Source organism: Neophocaena asiaeorientalis, unplaced genomic scaffold, assembly GCF_003031525.2.
Source record: "Neophocaena asiaeorientalis asiaeorientalis breed wild unplaced genomic scaffold, Neophocaena_asiaeorientalis_V1.1 scaffold387, whole genome shotgun sequence".
In the NCBI taxonomy this organism is placed as follows: domain Eukaryota; kingdom Metazoa; phylum Chordata; class Mammalia; order Artiodactyla; family Phocoenidae; genus Neophocaena; species Neophocaena asiaeorientalis.
This window is the reverse complement of record NW_020171976.1, coordinates 1-23,817: the sequence shown is the minus strand read 5'-3', so window position 1 is coordinate 23,817 and position 23,817 is coordinate 1. Positions and strand designations below refer to the sequence as shown.

Below are 23,817 nucleotides of genomic sequence, written 5' to 3'. Positions count from 1 at the left end.
GTTTATTGGACAGTTTCCCCTCTTTTATGAAGTGCTTCTTTAATTCTTTTACCCGTTTTTCTATTGGGTGCTCTTTTTCCTTTTTAAAATTTATTTAATTAATTTATTTGGGGGCACATTGGGTCTTTGTTGCTGCATGCGGGCTTTCTCTAGTTGCAGCGAGTGGGGAGCTATGCTTCGTGGCAATGAACAGGCTTCTCACTGCACTGGCTTCTCTTGTTGCAGAGCATGGTCTCTAGGTGTGCAGGCTTCAGTAGTTGTAGCATGCGGACTCAGTAGTTGTGGTTTGCGGGCTCTAGAGCGCAGGTTCAGTACTTGTGGTGCACAAGCTTAGTTGCTCCTCCGCATGTGGGATCTTCCCAGACCGGGGCTCGAAACCATGTCCCCTCCATTGGCAGGCGGATTCTTAACCACTGCGCCACCAGCGAAGCCCTGGGTGCTCTTTTTCTTTTGATGGAAAGAAGTACTTTGTATATTCTGGATACCTGTGCTTTGAAGGGTATATAAATTACAATATATTTTACAACTCTTTGGGCTTGTGTTCTTTTAAACTGTATTTTTTGGATGAACATGTTTCTAATTTTAAGACAGTTGAATATACCAATCATTTCCTTTATTTTTAGTGTTTTCTTATGAGGATCTTACTTAACAAATCCCTACTACTGCTGAGATTTTGTTACATAGTGTTATTACTTCTATAAAATTTTGGTATAACACAGATAAGGCCATCCAGGACAAGTTTTCTTTATGGAAAGGTTTTTAAATGACAGACTCAACTTCTTTAACAGTTATAAAACAACTAAATTTTCCTTCTTATTACAGTTTTGGTAAGTTTTGTTTTTCTATGTTTATTTCAACCACATTTTAATTATTCAAAGTGTCTTTCTCTTTAATGACTATAATGACTGTTTTATGTTTCTAACATTGGTTAGTTTTGCCATTTTTCTTTTTCCTTGATCATCCTCACCAAGAGTTCAGCATTAGTCTTTTAAAAGAATATATACTGCTTTGCTAATTCTTTTTTTTTTACATGTTACATATTTCTGCTATTATTTTCTTCCATCTATTTGAATTTAATTTGCTATTATTCTGGTTTCTCGAGAAGAATGTTTAGCTAATTCATTTTTAGCCTTTCTACTTTTCTAATATATGCACTTAAGGCTATACAATTCCTTTTAATCAAATCCAAAAGGTTTTGATATTCCTATTTTCATTCAGTTCAAAATAATCTCTACCTTCCAACAGGTTACTGGGAGGTACATTCTTTAACTTCCAAATTTTGTAATTTTTGTTACTAATTTCTCATTTAATTCTGTTGCAGACAGCCTTCTCTATATGAGTCCAACCCTTTGAAATTTGTTAATAGTTTCTTTATGGCCCAATATATAGTTAACTTTAATAAATGCTCCATGATCACCTAGAAGTAATGTGTATCTTGCAGTTGTTGTTAATTCAGTGTTTTATACAGGTTCATTAGATTGTGTTGGTTGTGTTGTTCCAATCTTCTATATCCTTACTGATTTGGGGGTGGGGCAGTGAGAATGTGGGTGTATGCCCTCATTTACTGAGAGAGTTGTATTAAAATTTTATATGTGGATTTCTGCTTCTGGTCAAGATGGAGAAGCTACCATTTTACCCTCCTGTCTGAAACAACTGAAAAACTAGACAAAATGTATAAAACAAGGCCACTTAATACCCTGGACACCAGGCACTGAAGGACAGTAATCCTTGAGAGCATAAGAAACAAAAGGGTGAGCCCTACACCATGGCCCCAGCTCACTGCCTGGAGAAAATTTCCAGGAGAATATAGAAAATTCAGAAGATTCTAAAACCTGTTGGGATTAATAAATGAATTGAGCAAGGTTGTTATATACAAGTCATTATAAAACAATTGTATTTCAATACTCTAGCAACAAATAAAAAACAAAAGACCTAAAAAGACACTTCATAAAAGACAGTATCCAAGTGGCCAGTAAGCATTTGAAAAGATGCTTAGCATTATTAGTAATTATAGAAATTAAAATTAAAACCACATAAAGATATTAGTACATACTCACCAGAATGCCTGGAATGAAAAAAATGAAAAATATCGTGTGTGGCAAGGATGATAGCAGTGTCCCTTCTGTGAACACTTGGAAAAACAATAGGCTGACCAGGCTACTGGAGAGGAGGCCTCTGGGCCTCTCTTATCTTGGTTTAACAAATTCTTCTTTAAGGTAGTGAGACAGGGCTCACAGTTCCTGTGGTGTACTTATGGACCACTATATCCTTTAATTGCAGGTTCTGGGTCCTCAAAGTCAGACAAAAACAGTAGCATGTATTAAGTTTCCTAGGGCTGCTATTAATACATTACCAAAAATGGGTTGGTTGAAACAACAGGTGAGAAGACCAAAATCAAGATGTTGGCAGGGTGGCACTTCCTCTGGAGGCTCTAAGGAAGGAGCTCTTGCTTGTATCTTCTAGTTCCTGGTGGCTGTTAGTATTCTGCTGCCCACAGCTACAACTCTCTTGCCGGCTTCACAGTGCCTCCTCCTCTGTGTTATCACCCTTTGCCTCTCTAAGGACACTTGTGATAGCATTTAGGGCCCACCCAGAGAATCCAAAGTAATTGCCTCATCTCAGAATGCTTAACTTTAATTAAATCTGCAAAGACCCTTTTCAGTAACCTTTAAAGTTCCAGAGATTAGAGCTTGATATTTTTAAGTAGTTATTATTCAACCTACTACACTTGTGTTTAATATTTTCGAAATAAAGGAATAAACTAGTAACTGTGGAGAGATCAGGGGAAGGAGTGGCCCTGAGGAAACCTTGGTGTGTGTGTGTGTTGGGAGGGGGTAAACTGGGAGGAGGTAGAAGCCTTACCTAGCAGGGGGGTAATATTCTCTGGGTACAGAGGAGCGACTGGGAAACTTTACAAAGGAGTACTAAAGAAGAATTTCCCCCTTCTTTGCCAGGGTCCTAGGATCTGATCCCAATAAATAAATTACTGCACTTACATGTAAATGCACTTCCTGAAGGAGTGGGCAATAGGCATGCTGTGGTAGACCGAGCTAGCTGCCCATTCAATATCCATTCTTTCCTTCTTCACTGAAAAGAATACCACTTTTATTTGGAGCCATCCACTGCTCAGCTAAAAAAGTTCATTTCCCAGGTTTCCTTGCAGCCACTGGTCATGTGACAGTTTTGACTAGTGGGAGGTAAGCAGAATTATGCAAGTGGAGTTCTAGAAAAGCTGTTGTCTTGCTAATAAAAGGGCTACATATTTGCACCTTTCCTGCAAACCCTTCCTTCTTGAAGCACTGCGGTGATGCCCTCAGGTGTAAACGTCAGAATCCATGAGACCGCAACAGAACTGTAGAATCCCCGTACCAGCCCTAAACAGTCTGCCAGTAGACTTTTCTGTTATAAAAGAAAAACAATCCAATAGGGTTTAAGCCACTGTTAAACTTGGTTTGTAGTCGAATACACTTTTAAAAAACTAAACAAAACAATAGCTAGGTGTTTCACAGATACGATAATGTCAACCATAATTGGACAATTCCAATTTTTCTGGAGACTTAAAACAAAAAATGCCTTCACACCAGTGCAGGTCCCAGACTGGTCCTCTTGAATGACTGAGTATATAACCTGCTCCCATACATTAACCATAAAGTGCAGAGAAGGTTAATTAGATTCTTTATTGATTCCACCAATGTATTAGTAGATATGGTAATAGTAAATGGTACTTTTACATTCTCTTAACCAAAAATATAACAAATATTTACATTCAATAAAAATACAAAAAGCATACAGAGGCACTGTCTTTCTAAAAGACATAAGTTTAAGAGGTATCAAAAAATAGGAGACAAACATTGCTTGCTACAGGACACTTTACAATCACTGAATTGTGCAGTATAATTGCTATTTGATTATTATGACTGTGCAGTTTTGTTTTTGTCCTTTGCTGATCAGCTCACGTTTCAATTTTAAAAGGTTAAGTACAACTGTATTCTGTGTATCAAAAGTAAAGAAGCCTTAAAAAAGCACAACAGAAATTAAAGATGAACTGGGGTTCAAGTTTAAATTTGAAAATGTACCGTGACACGGTTTGAAGATTTATCCCTTTGCTATATCACATTTACGGTAATACTAAAGGGATACATCTACTTTAATATCACATTTTTTAGAAACGTATGTATCAAAATAATAATCAGAGTCTTAAATATACAAGGAAACTCTTTCTCCCCTTCTTTTTAAAGGGGAGAAAACACTTTATAAAAATTAGAATTTTTCTTGGATATCTCCATGATTACTGTCACATTTCAAGCCTAGGAGAGATTCTCAAGGTGGTTATGCAGATGACGACAACGTGACATCACCCTCATGAAAAACCATTTAAAGGCTTTTTCTCCCCAAATATCATACTGCAAGTAACCATTTGGAGAAAGTAAGACTCTATTAAATTACAATAAACCTTTATGGAAGTATATACTGGATTTACTAATTCTCCAAATCTTTCATTATGCAGAGATTTTTTTGTTGAAACTTATTATTTGGCAAAAGTTTGCAGTGAGGATTTACCGCTTCAATAGCCCTGGCAGATTCAGAGTTGTGGTACAATGAGGGCATAGATCTCTTCAGTATACTTATAAATTTATAAAATAAAAACAAACGGCCATTTTGAATTGGAGCAAGTATAGGTTAAGGCTTCTCTTGTTCTAGTCACGTGACAAACTAAGAGAAGGCAGGAATGTACCGTAAATTAGAATATAAAGATCAAAACGCCACGATTTTTTAAGGGATATATATCAAACTAGAAAGCATTTGGCTTTAGTTCTTGATCAATGTGATCAGCTGATCCAAACACTCACATTTCAAGCTACAGGAAACAAAGGCAGCTACAAGATGCAAGTCCAAAACCACAAGCCTCTGACTCTCTGTGCAAGATATTATCCACAACATTGAGGACAACGATGGAGAAGGCTCCCATCTGGTTTGAAAGACCTGCTAAAAAAACAGATACTGTGCAAACAGCACATTTTTCCGGGGAGTGGATATAAAATGGTGAGAATAAATACCCAAACTGGATAAAAAGATGGTTGTAGCAAAAATATCTTTCACTTTGTTTTGCTCTGGACATGAAAATAATATTGTCTAAATCAGTGAAAGAAAAATTTATGATCACAGGACCACTGTTTATAGATCAAACCTTTACAGTGTGACTTTCAAACCAGGATTTTTGATCCAGGTTACTTTCCATTTCAATGGGCCAAGAAAGCTATGGAGCCAACTAGCCTCATTCTAACATACCTGGGGTTAATTTCTAAGGCTTAAGTTTCGTATTTACAGTTTTTTGCCCATGGGAATTTTTCAGACATGCTATTTTTCCTAAAATGAAGAAATTATCATTTTGATAGAAAAGATGGACTACTGCCATTTACCAGTTGGCACTGATTTATGATTTTAAAATGAAGGAAATAGGAGGATGATAGAGAGAAGGAAGAGAGAGCTAGGAAAAAATGAGAACTTTTCAAAAGGAAGTAATAAGCCAACTAAATCCTATAAATTCACATACGGATAACCATTCAAAAGTAAACCTATTTTTGGCTCCAAGTTGATTTGGGTAGTACACATTAATAGCTTTGGCTTTTTTTTTTTTGGTAGTCACAGAAGTTTATTAGCCTTTCACTTGCCTTTACACTAAAAAACAAATGAAAAAATTTAAACTTAAGATGTAGAAAACATCATACTTAATCTTTTTTAAATACGGAAAGTTTACCTCATCCAGTAAATAGTTAATGAAATTTTAATTAAATACTTAAGAGTGCCACGCCCAACAGGCTGTTAAATATATATGTCTCCTTCCTCTCAAGGCCTAAAGTGAAAACCAAGAAATAATCACTTCCATAATTCTAGCTCCTCTTTCCCCCACAAAATTTTCAACCAATTATAGACCTTGGTGTGCTAATGAGCTTTACCTGCAGGCAACTGGGAGCTGCAGGGTTTATGAAGATTAAAAACAGCCTTGTGCTGTAAGATGGGGGTTGGGTGGTGGGTGCTGCAGAACACCGCATAAAGTTAAATTGATCTTCATGACTATACCGCCAAAGATAACATGTCCTTTAAAAAAACTCCATATTTGAGTTGTGAAAAATTTTAGGTATGGGTTTCTACAGAGTAGAACTGTCTAGAACTCATTCTCTATTTACTGGATTTATACTTATAGCTACAGTTAGACAGAGAATGACTTTCACTTCAGTTGGTATACATGTTATGTAAGATAAACATTTCATTCTTTGGAAATTAGGGTTGCTACACACCCCATCATACCCCTTCCTTTTCCCAAGAGACTGCTAGGACCCTGTGGTAGCTTCATTTGGCTTTCCAAATCCTGACCAGCAGATGGCAGTATTCTCCTTCCTAACACCTCAACAGCAAAGGGATTCCTGTTCCACTCAAACTGAGACCCTACGTTTTGTTGGTGCTATAGATGGTTACATCTCTGTATAGATCAAACATATCATCCTGTAAAGATGGCTTCAGTTTGGTCAGATCAGAGACAGTTTTATGGCCTCAAACATGAACATCAATTAACAAGAGCTCCCAAATACAAACAAAACCACAAAACTTCAAATAATAAGTTACTTTTCAAATACATAAAAATATCCTTGGTATTGGCAGACATTCTGAATTTGTCTGTTAACCAAGCTATGGCTTGAAAATACTACCACTACTACTATCTTAAAAATAACATGTTAAAGGAAAATCTATAGTGATATATATGGGGAGGACTCGAGTTTGAATTTGTTCTAGTAACTGTGGTCCCAAGGCAGGTCTGGTGTGCAAAGCGAAGACTGGTATCCAGGCACAACATCCATAGCTAAGGAAACTATGCATCTGCAGGGATTAAATGAAAGGAAGCATGATTCAGGGCTATCTCATTGCTCAGAGTACAGGGATTAAAACCTCTGGGTTAGCAGCAGGAGCAGCGAGCTATTTGTTGGCAACAGCCTGCAGAATTGTGAGTTGGTTCTGCCCACTCCTTCCTCCGTGACTTTCAGTAGACTTCAATCAGGTCAATCCAAAGGCTACACTGCTGAAACCTGTTCATTTTCTGAAAATAAAAGAAACACAGTTAAGTGGTAGGTCAGCATATTAATGAAGATCAACTAACAATCTAGTTATCTGTTTAAAAAATTAGTCAATTTCAACAAAGAAATCCTCTCAAATATCCCATCAAAGGCCAGATTTTATTGTAATGACATTTTTGAGTTCTGATCACAATGAAGGCTGACTATCAACTGGAATTCAGAACTGCTTTTTAACCACTTCATTACTAGATTGTTTAGAAGGATAAAATTCATTTATTGCCAAAATTGCAAAGTTGGTCATGAGTTCTGCTAATAAGAGGAACTCTATCAAACAGCATGATTTCAGATAATTTGACATTTTGATACTTGGAGTTTCAAGTGTCCGTGCATTAGTGTAAAACACAACTCTACCAATGTCAAGTGCCTCCTCTTAAAATTATCCTTTTACGCTGAGCTGCTATTAAATACAATCAGGTTGCCCTCTCCAATTACAAAAAACACACCATCGTATTTAGTCATTTCTTTTTTAAGAGATTTCTAAAGCAGTTAAAGAAAACATTTCTGATTATGTGAAATACCAGAGCAAAGACCATTCAATGTGTTTAGCAATTCATTTAAGAGCCATTAAGGTAGTTTGTCAACATACCATCTGCTTCGCTATCTGCGTCAGTCACATCTGCTAGTTTAGGATGGGATGGCTGCAAATTATGCCTCTGAGGCTGAGTTACGATCTTCGATGGAACACAGGCCACAGGGTTGCTACTGAGAGAAGCTGGTGGCAGTCTAGAGAGGCTGTTATGCATCATCTTTGACCTCTGCACTGCCACACTATAATCTGGAGGTTTTAGGTGTAGGTGGGGTCCTTCCTTTAGGTCTGCTAAAGAAATCCCCATGTATCCTGGAGGAGTGGGAGGTGGCTCCCTATACCTATCCTCCTTCTTGGGTGAGGTGACACAGTACACTGGCATGAAAAATAAGCAATGGAAATGTTAATGAAAAATATAAGAAATGAAAAAAAAAACATACTGAAACTTATTACAATGACAAAATAGAACTTAAAAAGGGACACAGTGAATATATTTGAACACAATGGCAGCAGGTTAAAAACACTTTTAATAAGCTTAATAAACTTGATATTTAAACTTGTTTTTAAAATACATAAATTACATTGGGTTTTACAAACATTAAATAGAATGAGACAGTTGAAGGAGATGACATTGATGACAAGCTTCCTCCTTTCATAGGTCAGACCACAAATCACAGAAGTGTGTGACAAATTCCTCAAGGAATACCAGCCCCAAAGTTGAATGAGTCAGAGACATTTAAGAATTCACCCTGAACATCTATACTCTATTAAATGGGGGGATTTTCATAGAAATGACATTTAGGCCCTCTACTTAAGGGCTATTTCACATCAGTGCTGGCATATAAACAACTTTAAAGGGGAACTAATTCCTTCAAGGACCTTATTCCTAACCTCTGCTCTGTAATTAAGTGAGAAGAAAAGCCATAATTTTAGGAAATCCATCTTAAATTAAGTTTCTCTGATTTTCAGTGGACATTAAAAATAATGGTGACTTAGAATCTTTTGCCCTAAGTTTGTACACCCTGGGTCTAAGGCAAAGCTTCAAAAAAACATCAGAAATAAGTTAAAAAGGAAGTTCCATGAAATTAAGACCAATCCACAAGACTCACAGGACAAATGGCTCTGAGTATCTTGATCATGTAAGTAACTTTTAAAATACAAACACTATCTATATACAAGAAGAATAAATTTAAAAGGATCATTAAATTCTCCCCTTAGAGAATCAAGTTTGCCCATATTGAAATTTCTACAACTCTACCAGTAAAATCTGCATGTAGTATCAAGGTCAGAAAGGATTTCCATTCCCATCTGAGGAGAATGGAGTGGGGAGGGGGTGGAGAGGTTGTGAAAAGAAGACAAGAATGAAGAATGTTAAGTGATTTGCCCAGAGTCATCTAGAAATGAACAAAAAAAAAATTTTTTTAATCTATTTTCCCAAATGGATAAGAAGAGAAAGATTTTACACCCTTGCACACACGTGCTTGTATATCCATATAACAGTTACCTAAAAGGCTTTAATAAAACATCCTTGGAAAAAAATGAACTAAAAAATCCAACCTATAATGAAATTTGACAAGTAAAAAATATGCTAAAAAAAGCACGTGTCTTTCATATGTTTAGTAGTTTAAATTGACATCACGAATATAGTATAAAGAGTTGATTATGATAATACTGACTCAAAGTACAGTCACTCCACATGAAAAAAAACCACAGGTGCTATTATATCTAAGTACTTACATAAACTCAAGAATAAGGAAAAAAATGTATCTGACAGCCAAATACTAAAAGAATACACCAAGAAAGCTGTGCATGGTTAGAACGGAATCCACAAACAGAAGCTGGCACACCCATGATATGTGCTAGGAGGGTATAATGAAAAATGTTTGGGTCTTTTTTTTTTCCCCCACGTAGCATGTGGGATCTTAGTTCCCTGACCAGGGATCAAACCCATGCCCCCCCTGCAGTGGAAGCGCAGAGTCTTAACCAGTGGACTGCCAGGGAAGTCCCTATTTTGGACTTCTTTATCACACTTTTTCCACCACTTGTACTACCTAAAAGTAGTATCAGATTCAAAGTTTCTACCATGTATGCAAAAAGCAACTAGGGTCCAAACAATTTATGAGGTGGCAAAGAGAATAATCCCTTTATTACTACTGCACAGTAATGCAATAATATTTTCTTAATAAAACCAAAAAGATCTCAAAAGCAAAACAAGACATATAAACCTGTCCCCCTTATTAACTTCCTGCATGTCAGCTTTTTCATTTCAAATGGCTTGAATATCTGCCCCAAAGCTCTTGAGAAATCATGAACTTTTTGAAAATAATTTGCATGTGGAGGGAGGAAAGAGAGATTAGAGAAGGGAATTTCCCAAGAATAAAATTCTGGGCCAAGGTCACTTTACCACTTAAATTCTAAATGCCACAGATATGACAAAGAACACACAACTTACCAATCAAGCCCTTTTCTGTACTCGAAGTAACAGTTTTATAAACGGGGTCGATGCCGTCCTTGTGGTCCAAGCCTTCAGATGACTCAGCTGGGGTGCTCTCCAACACTCTCCGTTTAACTGTCCCATAGTTTGGTTCGTATGTATCAGACAGAGAACTAGAGGAAGCCCAACTCTGCCTCATCTGATTAGTCTCTAGGCTCCCTTTACACTGACCACAAGTTCGAGAGCAGCCTTTAGGACAGGTACAGGGCTCACAGTCAGTGGGTTCAACTTCAGCTATGGGACCATCCAAATGGGTATATCGATAAGAGTTCAAAAAATCCCAGCCTTTTGGGTTTGGAAGGCTTTGGAAGTTGTCATGGGAGCTGCTTGAACAGGAAGTCCAACTTCCACGACCACTATCAGCTGCTTCTATAATAATATGTTCGTGAGAAATCTCATCATTGCTCACAGAAGATGAGACAGCTAAATTCTTGATTAGTGATGGCTTTGAGAGTGTCCACCTAAAATTGGAGATACACAATTAAAAGTAATTTACTGGCTTAATGGAAACAATTTCTTCAGTCCATTGCAAGTATTACTGCCTACAAGAGACTATAGAACATGCATCACAAGTGTTTAATGCCAACATAACCTTCTGGAAAAAAATGACATTGTAATCAATCATCACTAAACTTGTACTGGCATTAATGTTAATACTTAGCTCGAAACATACACTGAAGAAACTAAAATACTTAAAAGCCTTCCTCAGAATTTTTCTTGAATTATTATAAAGGATGAGGTTTGAAATGAATAAAATTAAGTATACATTTTCATTCTTGGTCAACATAATGCAACATTAGATTCTCTCCATGCACACAGAATTAAGAATCCTCAATTACAGAAACCATGTTTTATTTTTCAGTGTCTCTGAGGTACCAAGGAAACAGCAACTTCCTCAATTACCTACTATTAAATGAATTCTATCATTTATAGCAAGGGTTCTCAAACTTAGTTTCATGGACCAAATCAAGCGAACAGCCTGTTTTTTTATGGTCTTGGTTTTTACGTTTTAAAGGGTTTAAACAAAATGGAACAAAATACTCCAAAGATTTTGAGACAGAGACCACATACAGCCTGCAAAGCCTAAAATATGTACTCCTTTAAATGGGCCTTTACCTGCCCACCCCCCAAAAGGTTTGTGACTCCCTGATTTATAGTACAGAGCATATAGAGCAGGGATCAGCAAACTAGAGCCCAAGGGCAAATCCAGCCCGCTACCTGTTTTTGTAAATAAAGTTTTATTGGGACACAGCATGCCCATTTGTTTACAAATTGTCTAAGGCTGTTTTGATGCAACAATAGCAGGGCTGAGCAATTGCAACAGAGAGCTTACAGCCAGCTATGCCTACAATATTTACTAACTTTTACAGAAAAAGTTTGTTGACTCCTGGTCTAGAGAACCATAGTTTAGAAACACAAGTATGGTGATAATACTTCACTATATGTCCAAATGGGTATATCGATAAGAGTTCAAAAAATCCCAGCCTTTTGGGTTTGGAAGGCTTTGGAAGTTGTCATGGGAGCTGCTTGAACAGGAAGTCCAACTTCCACGACCACTATCAGCTGCTTCTATAATAATATGTTCGTGAGAAATCTCATCATTGCTCACAGAAGATGAGACAGCTAAATTCTTGATTAGTGATGGCTTTGAGAGTGTCCACCTAAAATTGGAGATACACAATTAAAAGTAATTTACTGGCTTAATGGAAACAATTTCTTCAGTCCATTGCAAGTATTACTGCCTACAAGAGACTATAGAACATGCATCACAAGTGTTTAATGCCAACATAACCTTCTGGAAAAAAATGACATTGTAATCAATCATCACTAAACTTGTACTGGCATTAATGTTAATACTTAGCTCGAAACATACACTGAAGAAACTAAAATACTTAAAAGCCTTCCTCAGAATTTTTCTTGAATTATTATAAAGGATGAGGTTTGAAATGAATAAAATTAAGTATACATTTTCATTCTTGGTCAACATAATGCAACATTAGATTCTCTCCATGCACACAGAATTAAGAATCCTCAATTACAGAAACCATGTTTTATTTTTCAGTGTCTCTGAGGTACCAAGGAAACAGCAACTTCCTCAATTACCTACTATTAAATGAATTCTATCATTTATAGCAAGGGTTCTCAAACTTAGTTTCATGGACCAAATCAAGCGAACAGCCTGTTTTTTTATGGTCTTGGTTTTTACGTTTTAAAGGGTTTAAACAAAATGGAACAAAATACTCCAAAGATTTTGAGACAGAGACCACATACAGCCTGCAAAGCCTAAAATATGTACTCCTTTAAATGGGCCTTTACCTGCCCACCCCCCAAAAGGTTTGTGACTCCCTGATTTATAGTACAGAGCATATAGAGCAGGGATCAGCAAACTAGAGCCCAAGGGCAAATCCAGCCCGCTACCTGTTTTTGTAAATAAAGTTTTATTGGGACACAGCATGCCCATTTGTTTACAAATTGTCTAAGGCTGTTTTGATGCAACAATAGCAGGGCTGAGCAATTGCAACAGAGAGCTTACAGCCAGCTATGCCTACAATATTTACTAACTTTTACAGAAAAAGTTTGTTGACTCCTGGTCTAGAGAACCATAGTTTAGAAACACTTACAAGTATGGTGATAATACTTCACTATATCTTAAATATTTCATATTAAAGTGTACCAGATTTAACAGTATCAGTTTAGAATCAACTTTCTCAGTGCTTTCTGAAGATTTCCATTTTGTCTGATTCTAAATAGAAATTTAGAGTTAACTTTTTTTTTAATTGACTTTTTGCTATCTGATAATTCTTATTCTCCAAATCATACTTTGAGAGAGTAAGGATCAAGGACTAGTCCTACTCTCCCAATCTGTCTACAACGTGTATAGCACTGAGGGTACTTCCCATTACACACTCTTTTTGAGCAATCTCTAACCTTATAGCTAGAATGCAAGAACTACTTCCCACCTACCAATAGCATCTTCACTTTGAGTTCTTATTGATCGAAAAGATACATGATGTAAGTTACTTGAATCCAGTAACACTTAAAAAATGAGCACCCATATATCTTTCAAAATTGTACTTATTTGCACATTCAGTATAGAGAATACATGCTTGGTTCTCCTGTTCTTTCAACTACTCCTTTGGTGGGGGTGGTTTTACGTTCAAATTAGGGAGCACTGCTTGCAGTGGCCACTCGGCTTGGGTTTTGTGATGTGAACACAGGCAAGGATGTTTACCCAGGGCCAGGCTGACTATGGTCTCCTATCCCTGAGGAGTGCTCTGTCTTTTCAAATGCTCCAGTGGATTCAGGGACTGCCACAGCCTGGGAGGAACACCGTTCATCCTGTAGAGCTGCAGACATGGAGTCAACAGAGCAATTGCTCACAATGCTGGACCGTGAAGAAATCTCACTATGGCTGGAGTCAGACAAGTTGTCAGATTTAGCTGATGGTATAAGTGTATAACCTGAATGAGAGAAGACAACTGATCAAACTACAAAACAAAGGAATGGGAGTGGGGAGGGTCAGGGAGAGGACAAAGAAAAATATAAAAAGAACAAAACATAAAGTGAGTATCAATGTCAATTTCCATCTATGTAGACGTAATGGTGCCGATTTTCTGTACATGTTCCTTTACATATCCATTCACCTACCTACCCACACGGCACCAATCTAATTCCAAATTCAAGAAATAGAAAGTCAAAACCCAGTATTACTGAGAAAACTAGTTCAAAGGTAAATCTGCCCCAGGCTCTCACATAGCTACAAGCATTTAATAAAACAAGAGGCATTAAATATATTACAAAACATTAAACTTGAACTTCTCAACTTCTTTTTAACCCTATGTCCCCTCCCCTTTGATTAATATAAATATTTCAAGGCCTGACCTGAGTGTCCAAAACACCACCTCGAGGCAGGGGTATGTAAGGGGAGTCAGGACTCAAGGGAAAGAATTTTATTTTTGTTTTTTCAAACTGCATATACCCTAGATATTTTGCTTCTGTCACCTAAGAAGTCTTGCCTCAAGTTAAAAGCCATTGTTTTAGTATTTTCAAATAAATTGTTTTAGATTTGGACTTACTCTTATACCTAGTTTCCTTTTTCTTCACCAATTTAGCAGAACATTACATTAAACAGCTGAACTGACAGATTTACAAGAATGTAACATGAAAAAACCCAGCATCTACCTGTTTTAAATTGCTCTATGACTTACTGCACAGCAGATATAGCTAGAGAGATTTTCTTTAGCATTCTCTGGAATGAAGGGGTGGAGATGGAGTAAGGTGGAAGGTTCCAAAAACAAATCTGCAGCATGATAGTTAATGTACACAATCGTCTGTTTGGGTAACTGTTAGAAAAGTAACCAAACTTCTTTTGTTGAGAAATAAAGAAAATGCTGTAGTAATCCCAGCAAGGAGTAGGTCTCAAAGAAGTAAACAATTATCTTCTTGTTCACTGAGAGAAGAATGAGGTTGATTAGGTGCATGACCTTTGGGTCCATTCCTAGAAATCTCAAGAAGAACTATAGGCTTTAGACTCACATATAGCTCAAGTTATTACAAAAAAACTGTTGAATAATAACTTTATTAATTAGTGTCATTAACTATTTCAAAAACAAAAATTAAGACTCAGAAAATGTGTGATCTGCATTTGGCTTTTGTGCCAGGCACAGGACAAGCCAAGGAAAGTCAGTCTCTTGACTCCTACCCCAGTTCTCTGATCTTGGGATCACTGCTATTTCTCAGTGCCCTTCATGAAGTGATCGGTCAATTTTCAAGAGGACCAAGAAAATGGATGTGGTAAATAAACTAAAAAAAATTCAAAAATTCCTCCTCAAAAGAAAAAGTCATTGTTCTTTTATACTGGGGGATAGACTTGCTTTACTGTTTTAAAAATAATTTCATTCTTACGTCTGTTAGATCAGTACTTGTCAAATATAATTAACTCTAAGAATCACCTGGAAGGCTTATTAAAATACACATTCTTGGGCCTATTTCTGGCAATTCAAACTTACAAGGTCTGCAGTGGGACACAGTAAGTTTTTAACAAGTTTCCCAGATGTTTTTGAACCTGCTAGACTATCTCCTCCCTCCTCTGATCAGAGTATATATGAAAAGTGGATAATATAAAAAAGTTTATGTGGACAAGATACAGTTTCTTGCCTTCCAAACATTTCACTTTAGCTTGTAAAGTAGTTGCAATAGTAAGATAGCAACACAATTATCTAAGGCAAAGGTTCTGATCAGATTGTTACTGGGGGATTTAATGTAAAAGTAAACACTGGTTCCTAAAAAGCCTCCTCTACTTATTGCACTCACAGACCCAACTGCTACCAGCAGGAAATAAAGCCAACTACAGAAAACAAGAGTATTAAGTTTACTAACATTAGCAAAATAACATATGTACAAATAAGGCACTTTAAACGGATATGATTTTGTTGTTGGAGGACCTGTAACACTAATCATAAAATGCTCATAAATAGTATTTTAGTAAGTTGTCTATCTGAGCCTTATTTGACAAATGACTTAATTTAAGCTACATTTACATTAATAAATGAAAACAAATTTCACACTAAAATAAAGTAAGGAACTTCATCAGAGTGTCTTTCTCCTTTTAGACTTGAATCGCGTATAGAAGCAGTTTAAAGTGTTACTGTTGCCTCGGCTATTTGAATTGAAGATGTCATTCCCTTTCTCATCTTTGATGTTGCTTCCAACATCCTTCACTTTCTCACAGCTTTCTGTAGCTTGATTGAGATCTGCGTCCTCTTTTTTGCTGTTGGCTAGTCTCTCCCTTGAAAGAGTTCTTTCCCTAAATCTTCTAAACGGGGATGTCATTCTTTTTCTGGCTGTGGTCTCACAACTTGTCCTGTCTCTATTCTCCTCAGTGGCCTTCTCGGTCCTGTCTGTTCTTTTGGCTGTGCTCCTGGTAATCTGTTGGATTTTCTTTTGCAAGTAAACCCCACCTATTCCGGGGCAGCTGTGGCCACTGATCTTGGTGCTGGACTCACGGGGAGGGGATGAGGAAGACCCTGAGAGGCGCAGCAGGATGCTGTGATCAGATATGATACTGCCAACTGGAGGGAGAGATGCAAAAACCCTGTCATGGTCAATTAATTCTTTCCAATGAATCACAATTAGCCTGGTTTTATAACATTTCACTATTAAAAAATTCTAACATCTTGACAATATCTGAAAAATTGAAATCTAGCAACATATTTTTTAATGCATGGAGACTCTACTATATAGCATAAATAAGACAGAACACAGGAGAAAGGTTACCTTGATCAGAGTAAGCTGGTAATAAAAAATTGCTGAAAGTAACCCAAGCTGGTAAAATCATAAGCCAAAATATGATAAGAGTAGCAAATAACCAGAATTATTTCTCAAAGTAATTATGTCTAGAATTTTCAGGTAGATTCTACTAAGAAAAAGCTTAGCAAAAATCAGATAGGACATATAAATAGTATATACAATAGATGTATTTATAAAGCACAATTTCTGATCCTATTTTCTCTACAAGGCAGAGAAGTTGCCTGCCTGAAGCACTGGGGAAGATAAAGGTTAAGGCCTCTTGATGTCTCACTTTTTCAGTTCTTTCTTATTTAAATTCTCCTTTTAAAAATTGCGAACGTAGGCTTATCTTCTTAACTGTTAGAAAACAAAGAACTATTCCAAAGTATAGCAAGAACTAGAAACAGATTCTAATAACATACTCTTAGTTTAATGACATTTTTGTTCAATCACGGACCACTGGCAAAAAACCTGTCTATGGAAACAAGCAGAAATAGTTTTGAAGAAAAGAATTTTGTCAGATTTCTAAGGATTCAAAACATGACTATGACAGGCTCACAAACCTATAAACATCATGGTCAACTGTTGGTCACATACTGAAAAAAAGACTTCTCTATTCCAGTGGTTAAAATGCATTTGTTTGGAATAAGAGCAATGGGGAAATTCCTGTTCCTAACACCTCTTCCCACAAGTCACAATGACCCATAAAACACCAAATCCAATTCAACTAAGTTTCTTGGTTAGAGAACTGTCTATAATGGGACCTCTGGAGGGTGTAAAGATGTTCCTGAAAGAGCATTAAGAGCGTATGGACATTGTTCATCTGGACCATCTGTGTGAATAGGCACTGTTCCCAGCCCCAATCCTTGGGACCTGATAAAGGGTACTCTGGATAGGATACATACATAGTAAAGAGATGAAAGATATCTGTGTGCCTTCCCAAATCATATATGAGCTGTATACAACAGGAACGGAAACCTGTGTTATGTATACTTTTATATGTCCTATTCGATTTTTACTAAGCTTTTCTTAGTAAAACCTGAATGAAAATTCTAGCCAGTCTCAGCTAAGTGAAGAGGGTCAGTAATGGAGTTATACTGCCCTGGAGTGGCAGCAGGGAAGAAGAAGAGAAACTCCGATTCACTAAACCCTCACCACGTCTCAAGTGTTACAGATATTATTTCATTTAATCCTTAAATAAGGTCCTAAAATAGGTGGTCCCTAACCCATCTTATAGACAGGAGACCTGACCTTATATAAATCAGTTGCTTGTAATAACACAGCCATCACCAGGGACAGAGTCAGGATTCAAACTAAGGCCTGGCATCACTGTACCACTCTGCTGTCACATAGTCAGCAAAAATAAAAAAGAACCTTCAAAAGTGAGGGAAACTTAGAACACAGGAACTGAGGAAAGCTCTGGAAGCTTCTCCTTCCTGCTAGAATTCGTTAACTTGTCTTCTCTCTGACCATGTACCATTCTGTACTGTGTTTATTCAAGGATGTAACTTTTTTACATCTGTGAAATGCCATGACTAAGGAGTCTTTTTTGCCAGCGTACATGGGGAATGTGGAGGGCCAGTGTAAGAAACACACACATTATTCAGAATGCTACATTTGCAGCTGACATGAAATGGCATCTTATATGCATATTACCCAGGCTAGTCAAAAAAAGAAAAGCTTCAGTCTGAATTAGGAAAACATAGATAAATAGAGAAGAACAATTTCAGATTTTTTAATTCAAAAGGTTCTACATTAGCATAAATGTAAAAATCCACAAGGGTGCTGTATAGGTTATTATAAATCCTGATTATAAAAGGTAGTAACATTCCATTACTAAAGAAAGGAATGTATCATCCTAAATATCTGTTTCATTTCCTAAATCTTGTAGTTGGTTAAAAACAATTTCTTGTAGACATTCTTATTTTAAAATACTCCATAGAACTGTTTGAATTAACTGGTAATTTGAATAACATCAAGAATTTGCACAGACCAAAACAACTGTGAGTTCTGCCTTCATTCTTATCTATACTTGTCCTCCACCAAAGAAGGACCACACTTTGAATGCAGGAGTCCTAACTCCATGATGCATTAACACCTGAAAACCATATAAATAACACAATCCAAAACATGAAAATTCAGGAAGTATTACCAGTTACACTTTTCTTCACATTTTCTATTATTACCATAGACCAAAAGCAAAATATGTGCCATGTAATGTTTGGTGTAACAAGAACTAGCTTGAACTATTTTATCTTACCTTTGCGAGGGGAACCTTGAGGAGACGCAGGAGGACTAGAATGTAAGGATGATGCCATAGAAATAGTGTCTTCTGCATGTTTCTTACCACTTATTTCTTCAGTTGTTCCTAAAATTTTCTGAGGTAAACTTGTACCTAAAAATAAAATCAAAGAAGCAAATAAGTATCACTTCACAGTTAAAATGTCTGCAGTTGCCTAAATTACTATATAACTAAAGCCATGGCGCACAATGGCTAGTGTGGTTAACTGAAATGTATACATGACAAACGGGGACTAAATGACTGGGTAATGGCATACAGAGATTCTCACCTCCAGGATACTTGTTCACATTCAGCCAGTCAGCGCAGATCAGATTATAATAGCTTTTTATTTGTTTTGTGGCATAGGGATATTGATTTAACAGTCTGAGTACAGTGTCCCACCCTGCACAACTGACACACTTATTGGAAATCTTAATAGAGAAGGCATGGGTTGAAACTCTTCCCTGCCCTCTAGAGGTGGCCTCTCCAAGTCAGGGCGAGGCATGTGGCAGGGGCAGTGTAGGGATGTTGGCACTGTCACTACCTGTGGTGCATCTGTGCTGTGGGTATACAGAAGCTGCAGCGCTGCCAGTCCAGCCCTTTTCAAGAGCACTAAATTCACACTACAGGAGATAAGTAGACCACAGAAAGAATCATGAACTTATAGAAAAATAGTATGGAGCCCACCGGAAACATTCCTGCAAAGTTCTATCATCACTCTTGTCCAATAGCTGGTCCTTTTTAGCATAGGTCAAACTTAGCAATGCTTTCAAATACCCTGGTATTTTTACATACATCCTCTCGAAAAAATGTCAAAGAGGTATTGACACTGTTTTTAACCAGTAAAGTAAGCCCAACTTTGATGAGTACTCAGCATAGTAACAAGCAGCCCTTTGATACTGAAAAAATTTAAAGCACAGTATACAAACACTACTCTTAATTAAGTGCCATTTTAATATAAATATATTTATCACATAAATAATAGTCATATTAGAGCAAGAGGGAAGAGGGCTACCTGGTACAAATAACACTGCCTCTCAAGTGATGACATCCAAGTAAGAAATCAGAGCTAGACTTGTCCCATGTCTCACTCCTACCACAAAATCAACTTCACCCATTTTGCATCCAATTCTCTACTCATTTCCACAGACACCAAACTAGATCAGGCTCTAGGCAACTTCCCGTTGCTACATCAGCTTTCCACTAAGGCTCCCTATCTCCAATCTCACAGCCCTTCCTACTATAGACCTCCTCCAACATAAACTAGACCATAATCTTGCCTTGCTCAAACTGCTTTAACAGCTACCCACTGACAACTTTCCTCTAGCATGTCATGTTATAATTTTGGCATGTCTGTAACTTCACTTCTCTTCATCCTGGGACACTGTTTAGTACTGTGTTAAAAGTAAGGATTTTGAGCCAGGTAACCTGGGCTCAACTCCCAGCTCCATCTCTTACTCGTGGTGTATAAGTTACTTAGACATTCCTATGTAGAATGAGAGTATTATCTATCTTTAGGTTTATTATGAAGATTAAATGAACATAATATATAAAGTTAGTAAAGCACTTAGAACCGTGTCTGGCATTCAGTAAGTGCTCCATAAGTGTTAGCATTAATTATTATTGTCTCTCAACACTCTACAGCTTTGTCCTCAGAGGCAGCAAACTGCCTGTAGCTCCTTGTAGATATCAAATTCTTCTTCTGCCTGAAGCAACTTCTCTGCAAGTTTTGCCTAATTACCTCCTTCCTTATCAACCTTTAAGACTGCTTAGGTGTTATCTCCAAAAGGCCTTCTCTGGAGCACTATCTTACTTCCGTCTACCCTAAAAGCTCTCCCTCTTTTGTTCTTTTATATGTTATGTACATGCTCCTGGCATAATATGTTATGTACATCTTTTATATGTTATGTACATGCTCCTGTACATGCTCCTGGCATAATAGTGAACACGTACATGTTATCTGTTTGTGTGAATGTCTGTAACACCAGACTGAAAATCTGGCAAAGGAAAGGGCATTTTTTATTCAACTTTGGATTTCAAAACAGTATCAAATTAAATTCACAAAGTTCTACTGAATATGTCCTATGTATAATGCATGAACTAAATAATAATGTTAGGGACCAAATCTAATCTAGCTTCCCATTTGAAAGCTAAAATAGTGATACTGTTAAAACAACAAATGAAAGTAATTTGGACAACATCTACATGGCCTAACAGAGGAAAAAAAGCATGGTCTACACTTATATATTTTACACTTGCTTCTTGTCCCCAAGCTAGGTTTTCAGAAGTGGTCATTAATGAAAAACCAACAAACCGTCTTTTTTAGAAAGAAGCAATTTCATTATTTTTAGATGCAGCAATTTCATCTGCATTAGATAATTGAGTAAATGCACCACTAAATGCAGTAAGCCCTTGGTACCCAAATATACTACTGTACGCTTCTGGCTGATATGATTATAGGAATTCCAACATCAATATTTAAAATATGCATGCAGTCACTGAATAGAGCAAAATGAAGCATTAGGCACCTATAGGCAAAATGAAGCATTTTTTGACTCATGAGTACTGATTATATTACACAAACTACAATAGCTGATCTCCAAAGCATTTATATTTGTAATTATTTTCCATTCTAACTCGCCTGAAAATCTCAATTAAATGAATGCAATATTAACTGTGAATACTCACTCAGTGTGGCAGGGTCTTTTGCTTGTCCCTTCTTCCTGATGGGGTGCAAATTTACAGCTGGCACCTGAAGCACCTGGCTCACTCTGTGGGGCTGATGCAAATAGGCTTTAGCTGCTTGGCCAGCTGACCTCACAGGCACTGGAGACATTTCTGATGACTTGACTGATCTTTTCTCACTTAGATTCTTGGTCACTAATAGAAGAGAGTAAGAAATACATAATTCTGCACTTTTTAAGGCAAGGTTATTACCACTGACAATAGTACACGGCTCATTAAAACCACCTATTTTTTTTTTTTTTGAGGGCTCTAGAGTACAGGCTCAGTAGTTGTGGCGCATGTGCTTAGTTGTTCCGTGGCATGTGGGATCTTCCCGGACCAGGGCTCGAACCCGTGTCCCCTGCTTTGACAGGCGGATTCTTAACCACTGTGCCACCAGGGAAGCCCTATCGTGCCACTTTCCTTCTCCAAATGCCCTACACAAACTTTTAGATGACTTGCCACTGCTCTCAGGATAAAGACACAAATCCCTAAAACAAGGTCTGTTAGACCCTGCATGATCCAGCTTCCCTAATAATCCACGCTCTGCAGCTACTAGATTAGATCCCGTTTTATGTTCTCAAGGCATCCTGTATCCTTCCTTCACAGCATTGATAACTGTAACAATACAATTGTCTGTGAGATTAATCAATTAATGTCTCTTCCCCCCACAAGGCTATAACTAACATGATTGTAAGGACTATTTACTTTGTTCACTACTATATCCCTGTGTGTCCAGTGATGGATAGAAAACAGAAGCTTAACAGGTAGTTTTTGAATAAGTAAGTGAAATTATTTCAACAGCTACACATAGGATTACCAGAGATATTTATAAGTAGATGGTTAGTATACTTGAAGATGAACATCAGAATTAAAAACTAAGAACTCTTGGGCTTTCCTGGTGGCGCAGTGGTTGGGAGTCTGCCTGCCAATGCAGGGGACACAGGTTCGTGCCCCGGTCCGGGAGGATCCCACATGCCGCGGAGCGGCTGGGCCCATGAGCCATGGCCGCTGGGCCTGCGCGTCCGGGGCCTGTGCTCCGCAACGGGAGAGGTCACGGCGGTGAGAGGCCCGTGTACCACAAAAAAAACAAAACACAAAAACAAAACAAAAAACTAAGAACTCTGACTTAAGAAACAAAAAGCTGCCTCCTCTGTATAAAATCACTACTATAGTCCAAAGAAAAAACTTCTTCCTTCAGGTAGTATTTTTAGTACTTTTAATTCTTCAGGCAGTTATTCAGGGTGGTTTTAATGCAGGTCCAACCTCAATACTCCATGATATTTTTGTTTTAAACACCAAGATAAAAGTGTTTAACCTGTCCCAGCACAGCTACAATAGTTAGCTACTATGCTTTTAGAACCTAGAGAACATTTTGGGTGATAAGAATATCTCAAAAAGTCAAAGCAAAGTGCTCCTAGGGGATAATAGGCAGTAGCGCATCAACTGACTGAATCCAAGATGTTACCAACTTTTGGTTAGAGCCATGAAACATTTTCCCCCCAACACTAATCAATTCCGTATTGACATCTTATTTTAATAGTTGCCATAGTACAAAGAAAAAAATCAAGAGACTACTTTGAATATAAAAAAAGAGGTCACAGGAGAGTGTCAAAACTCACACATATATACTTATCATGAAGAACCAAATTCTATAATGTTTGGCAATCAACTATTATTTGGGTTTGGAATTTTAAACATTTAAAAATCAATCATGCAATAAAAATCAAAGATTCTCAAACTAAAGTAAAGCAACATGAATTGAATTAAATTTTCACAGAACAGTTTAACTTTCAGTTTAAGAAAGACCCACAGGTTTTCTCATTTTAAATCGGTATTAAAATCAATGGTAGTGAGACACCATTTAGTGTTATGAAAAAAGAAGTAGATAAGTCTAAGGTGGGTGTGAGAGGAGAAAGGTATCACAGGTGTGTGTGAATGCGTGGTGGGGGGAGGAGAGAGAGAACGCAGAGTTTGGTATGTGGGATCTTTCTAGGAGTCAAAAAAGTTTTTTTAATTAGTTATTTGGCTGCGCCGAGTCTTAGTTGCAGCACACGGGATCTTCGTTGTCGCGTGTAGGATCTTTGTGCAGGATCTTCATTGCGGCATTAGTTGCGGCATGCATGCAGGATCTACTTCCCTAACCAGGGATCGAACCCAGGCCCCTGGCATTGGAAGCAGAGTCTTAACCACTGGACCATCAGGGAAGTCCCTAGGCCTCAAAATTTTAACAATGAGCAAAGCATAAAAAAGGTTTCTATGCTTCTGAATATTCCAAATCATATTTAGGAAACAAAGAAAAGCAGATAGTGAAAACAAAAGATAAAACAAACAACCTTCGGGCTTCCCTGGTGGCGCAGTGGTTGAGAGTCCG

The 23,817-nt window shown here is 37.4% G+C and overlaps 1 protein-coding gene across 2 annotated transcripts; it reads right to left on the bottom strand.

Annotated features, from left to right (window-relative positions):
• Nucleotides 1-3,658: 3,658 nt before the first annotated feature.
• On the bottom strand, nt 3,659-21,593 carry LOC112397649 (rap guanine nucleotide exchange factor 6-like). 2 transcript variants are annotated; one of them, XM_024741899.1, is made up of 7 exons: nt 21,408-21,593; nt 18,699-18,833; nt 13,383-13,611; nt 11,605-11,811; nt 10,109-10,404; nt 7,717-8,031; nt 3,659-7,093 (listed from the first exon to the last, which is right to left on the bottom strand). In XM_024741899.1, the coding sequence occupies exons 1-7, from the start codon at nt 21,553-21,555 to the stop codon at nt 7,068-7,070; spliced, it is 1,356 nt and encodes a 451-aa protein (XP_024597667.1). In that variant the 5' UTR covers nt 21,556-21,593; the 3' UTR covers nt 3,659-7,067. The 2 variants fall into 2 exon arrangements, with proteins under 2 accessions (XP_024597667.1, XP_024597668.1); XM_024741900.1 differs by having other exon boundaries at nt 10,109-10,408; nt 11,609-11,811.
• Nucleotides 21,594-23,817: the final 2,224 nt, after the last annotated feature.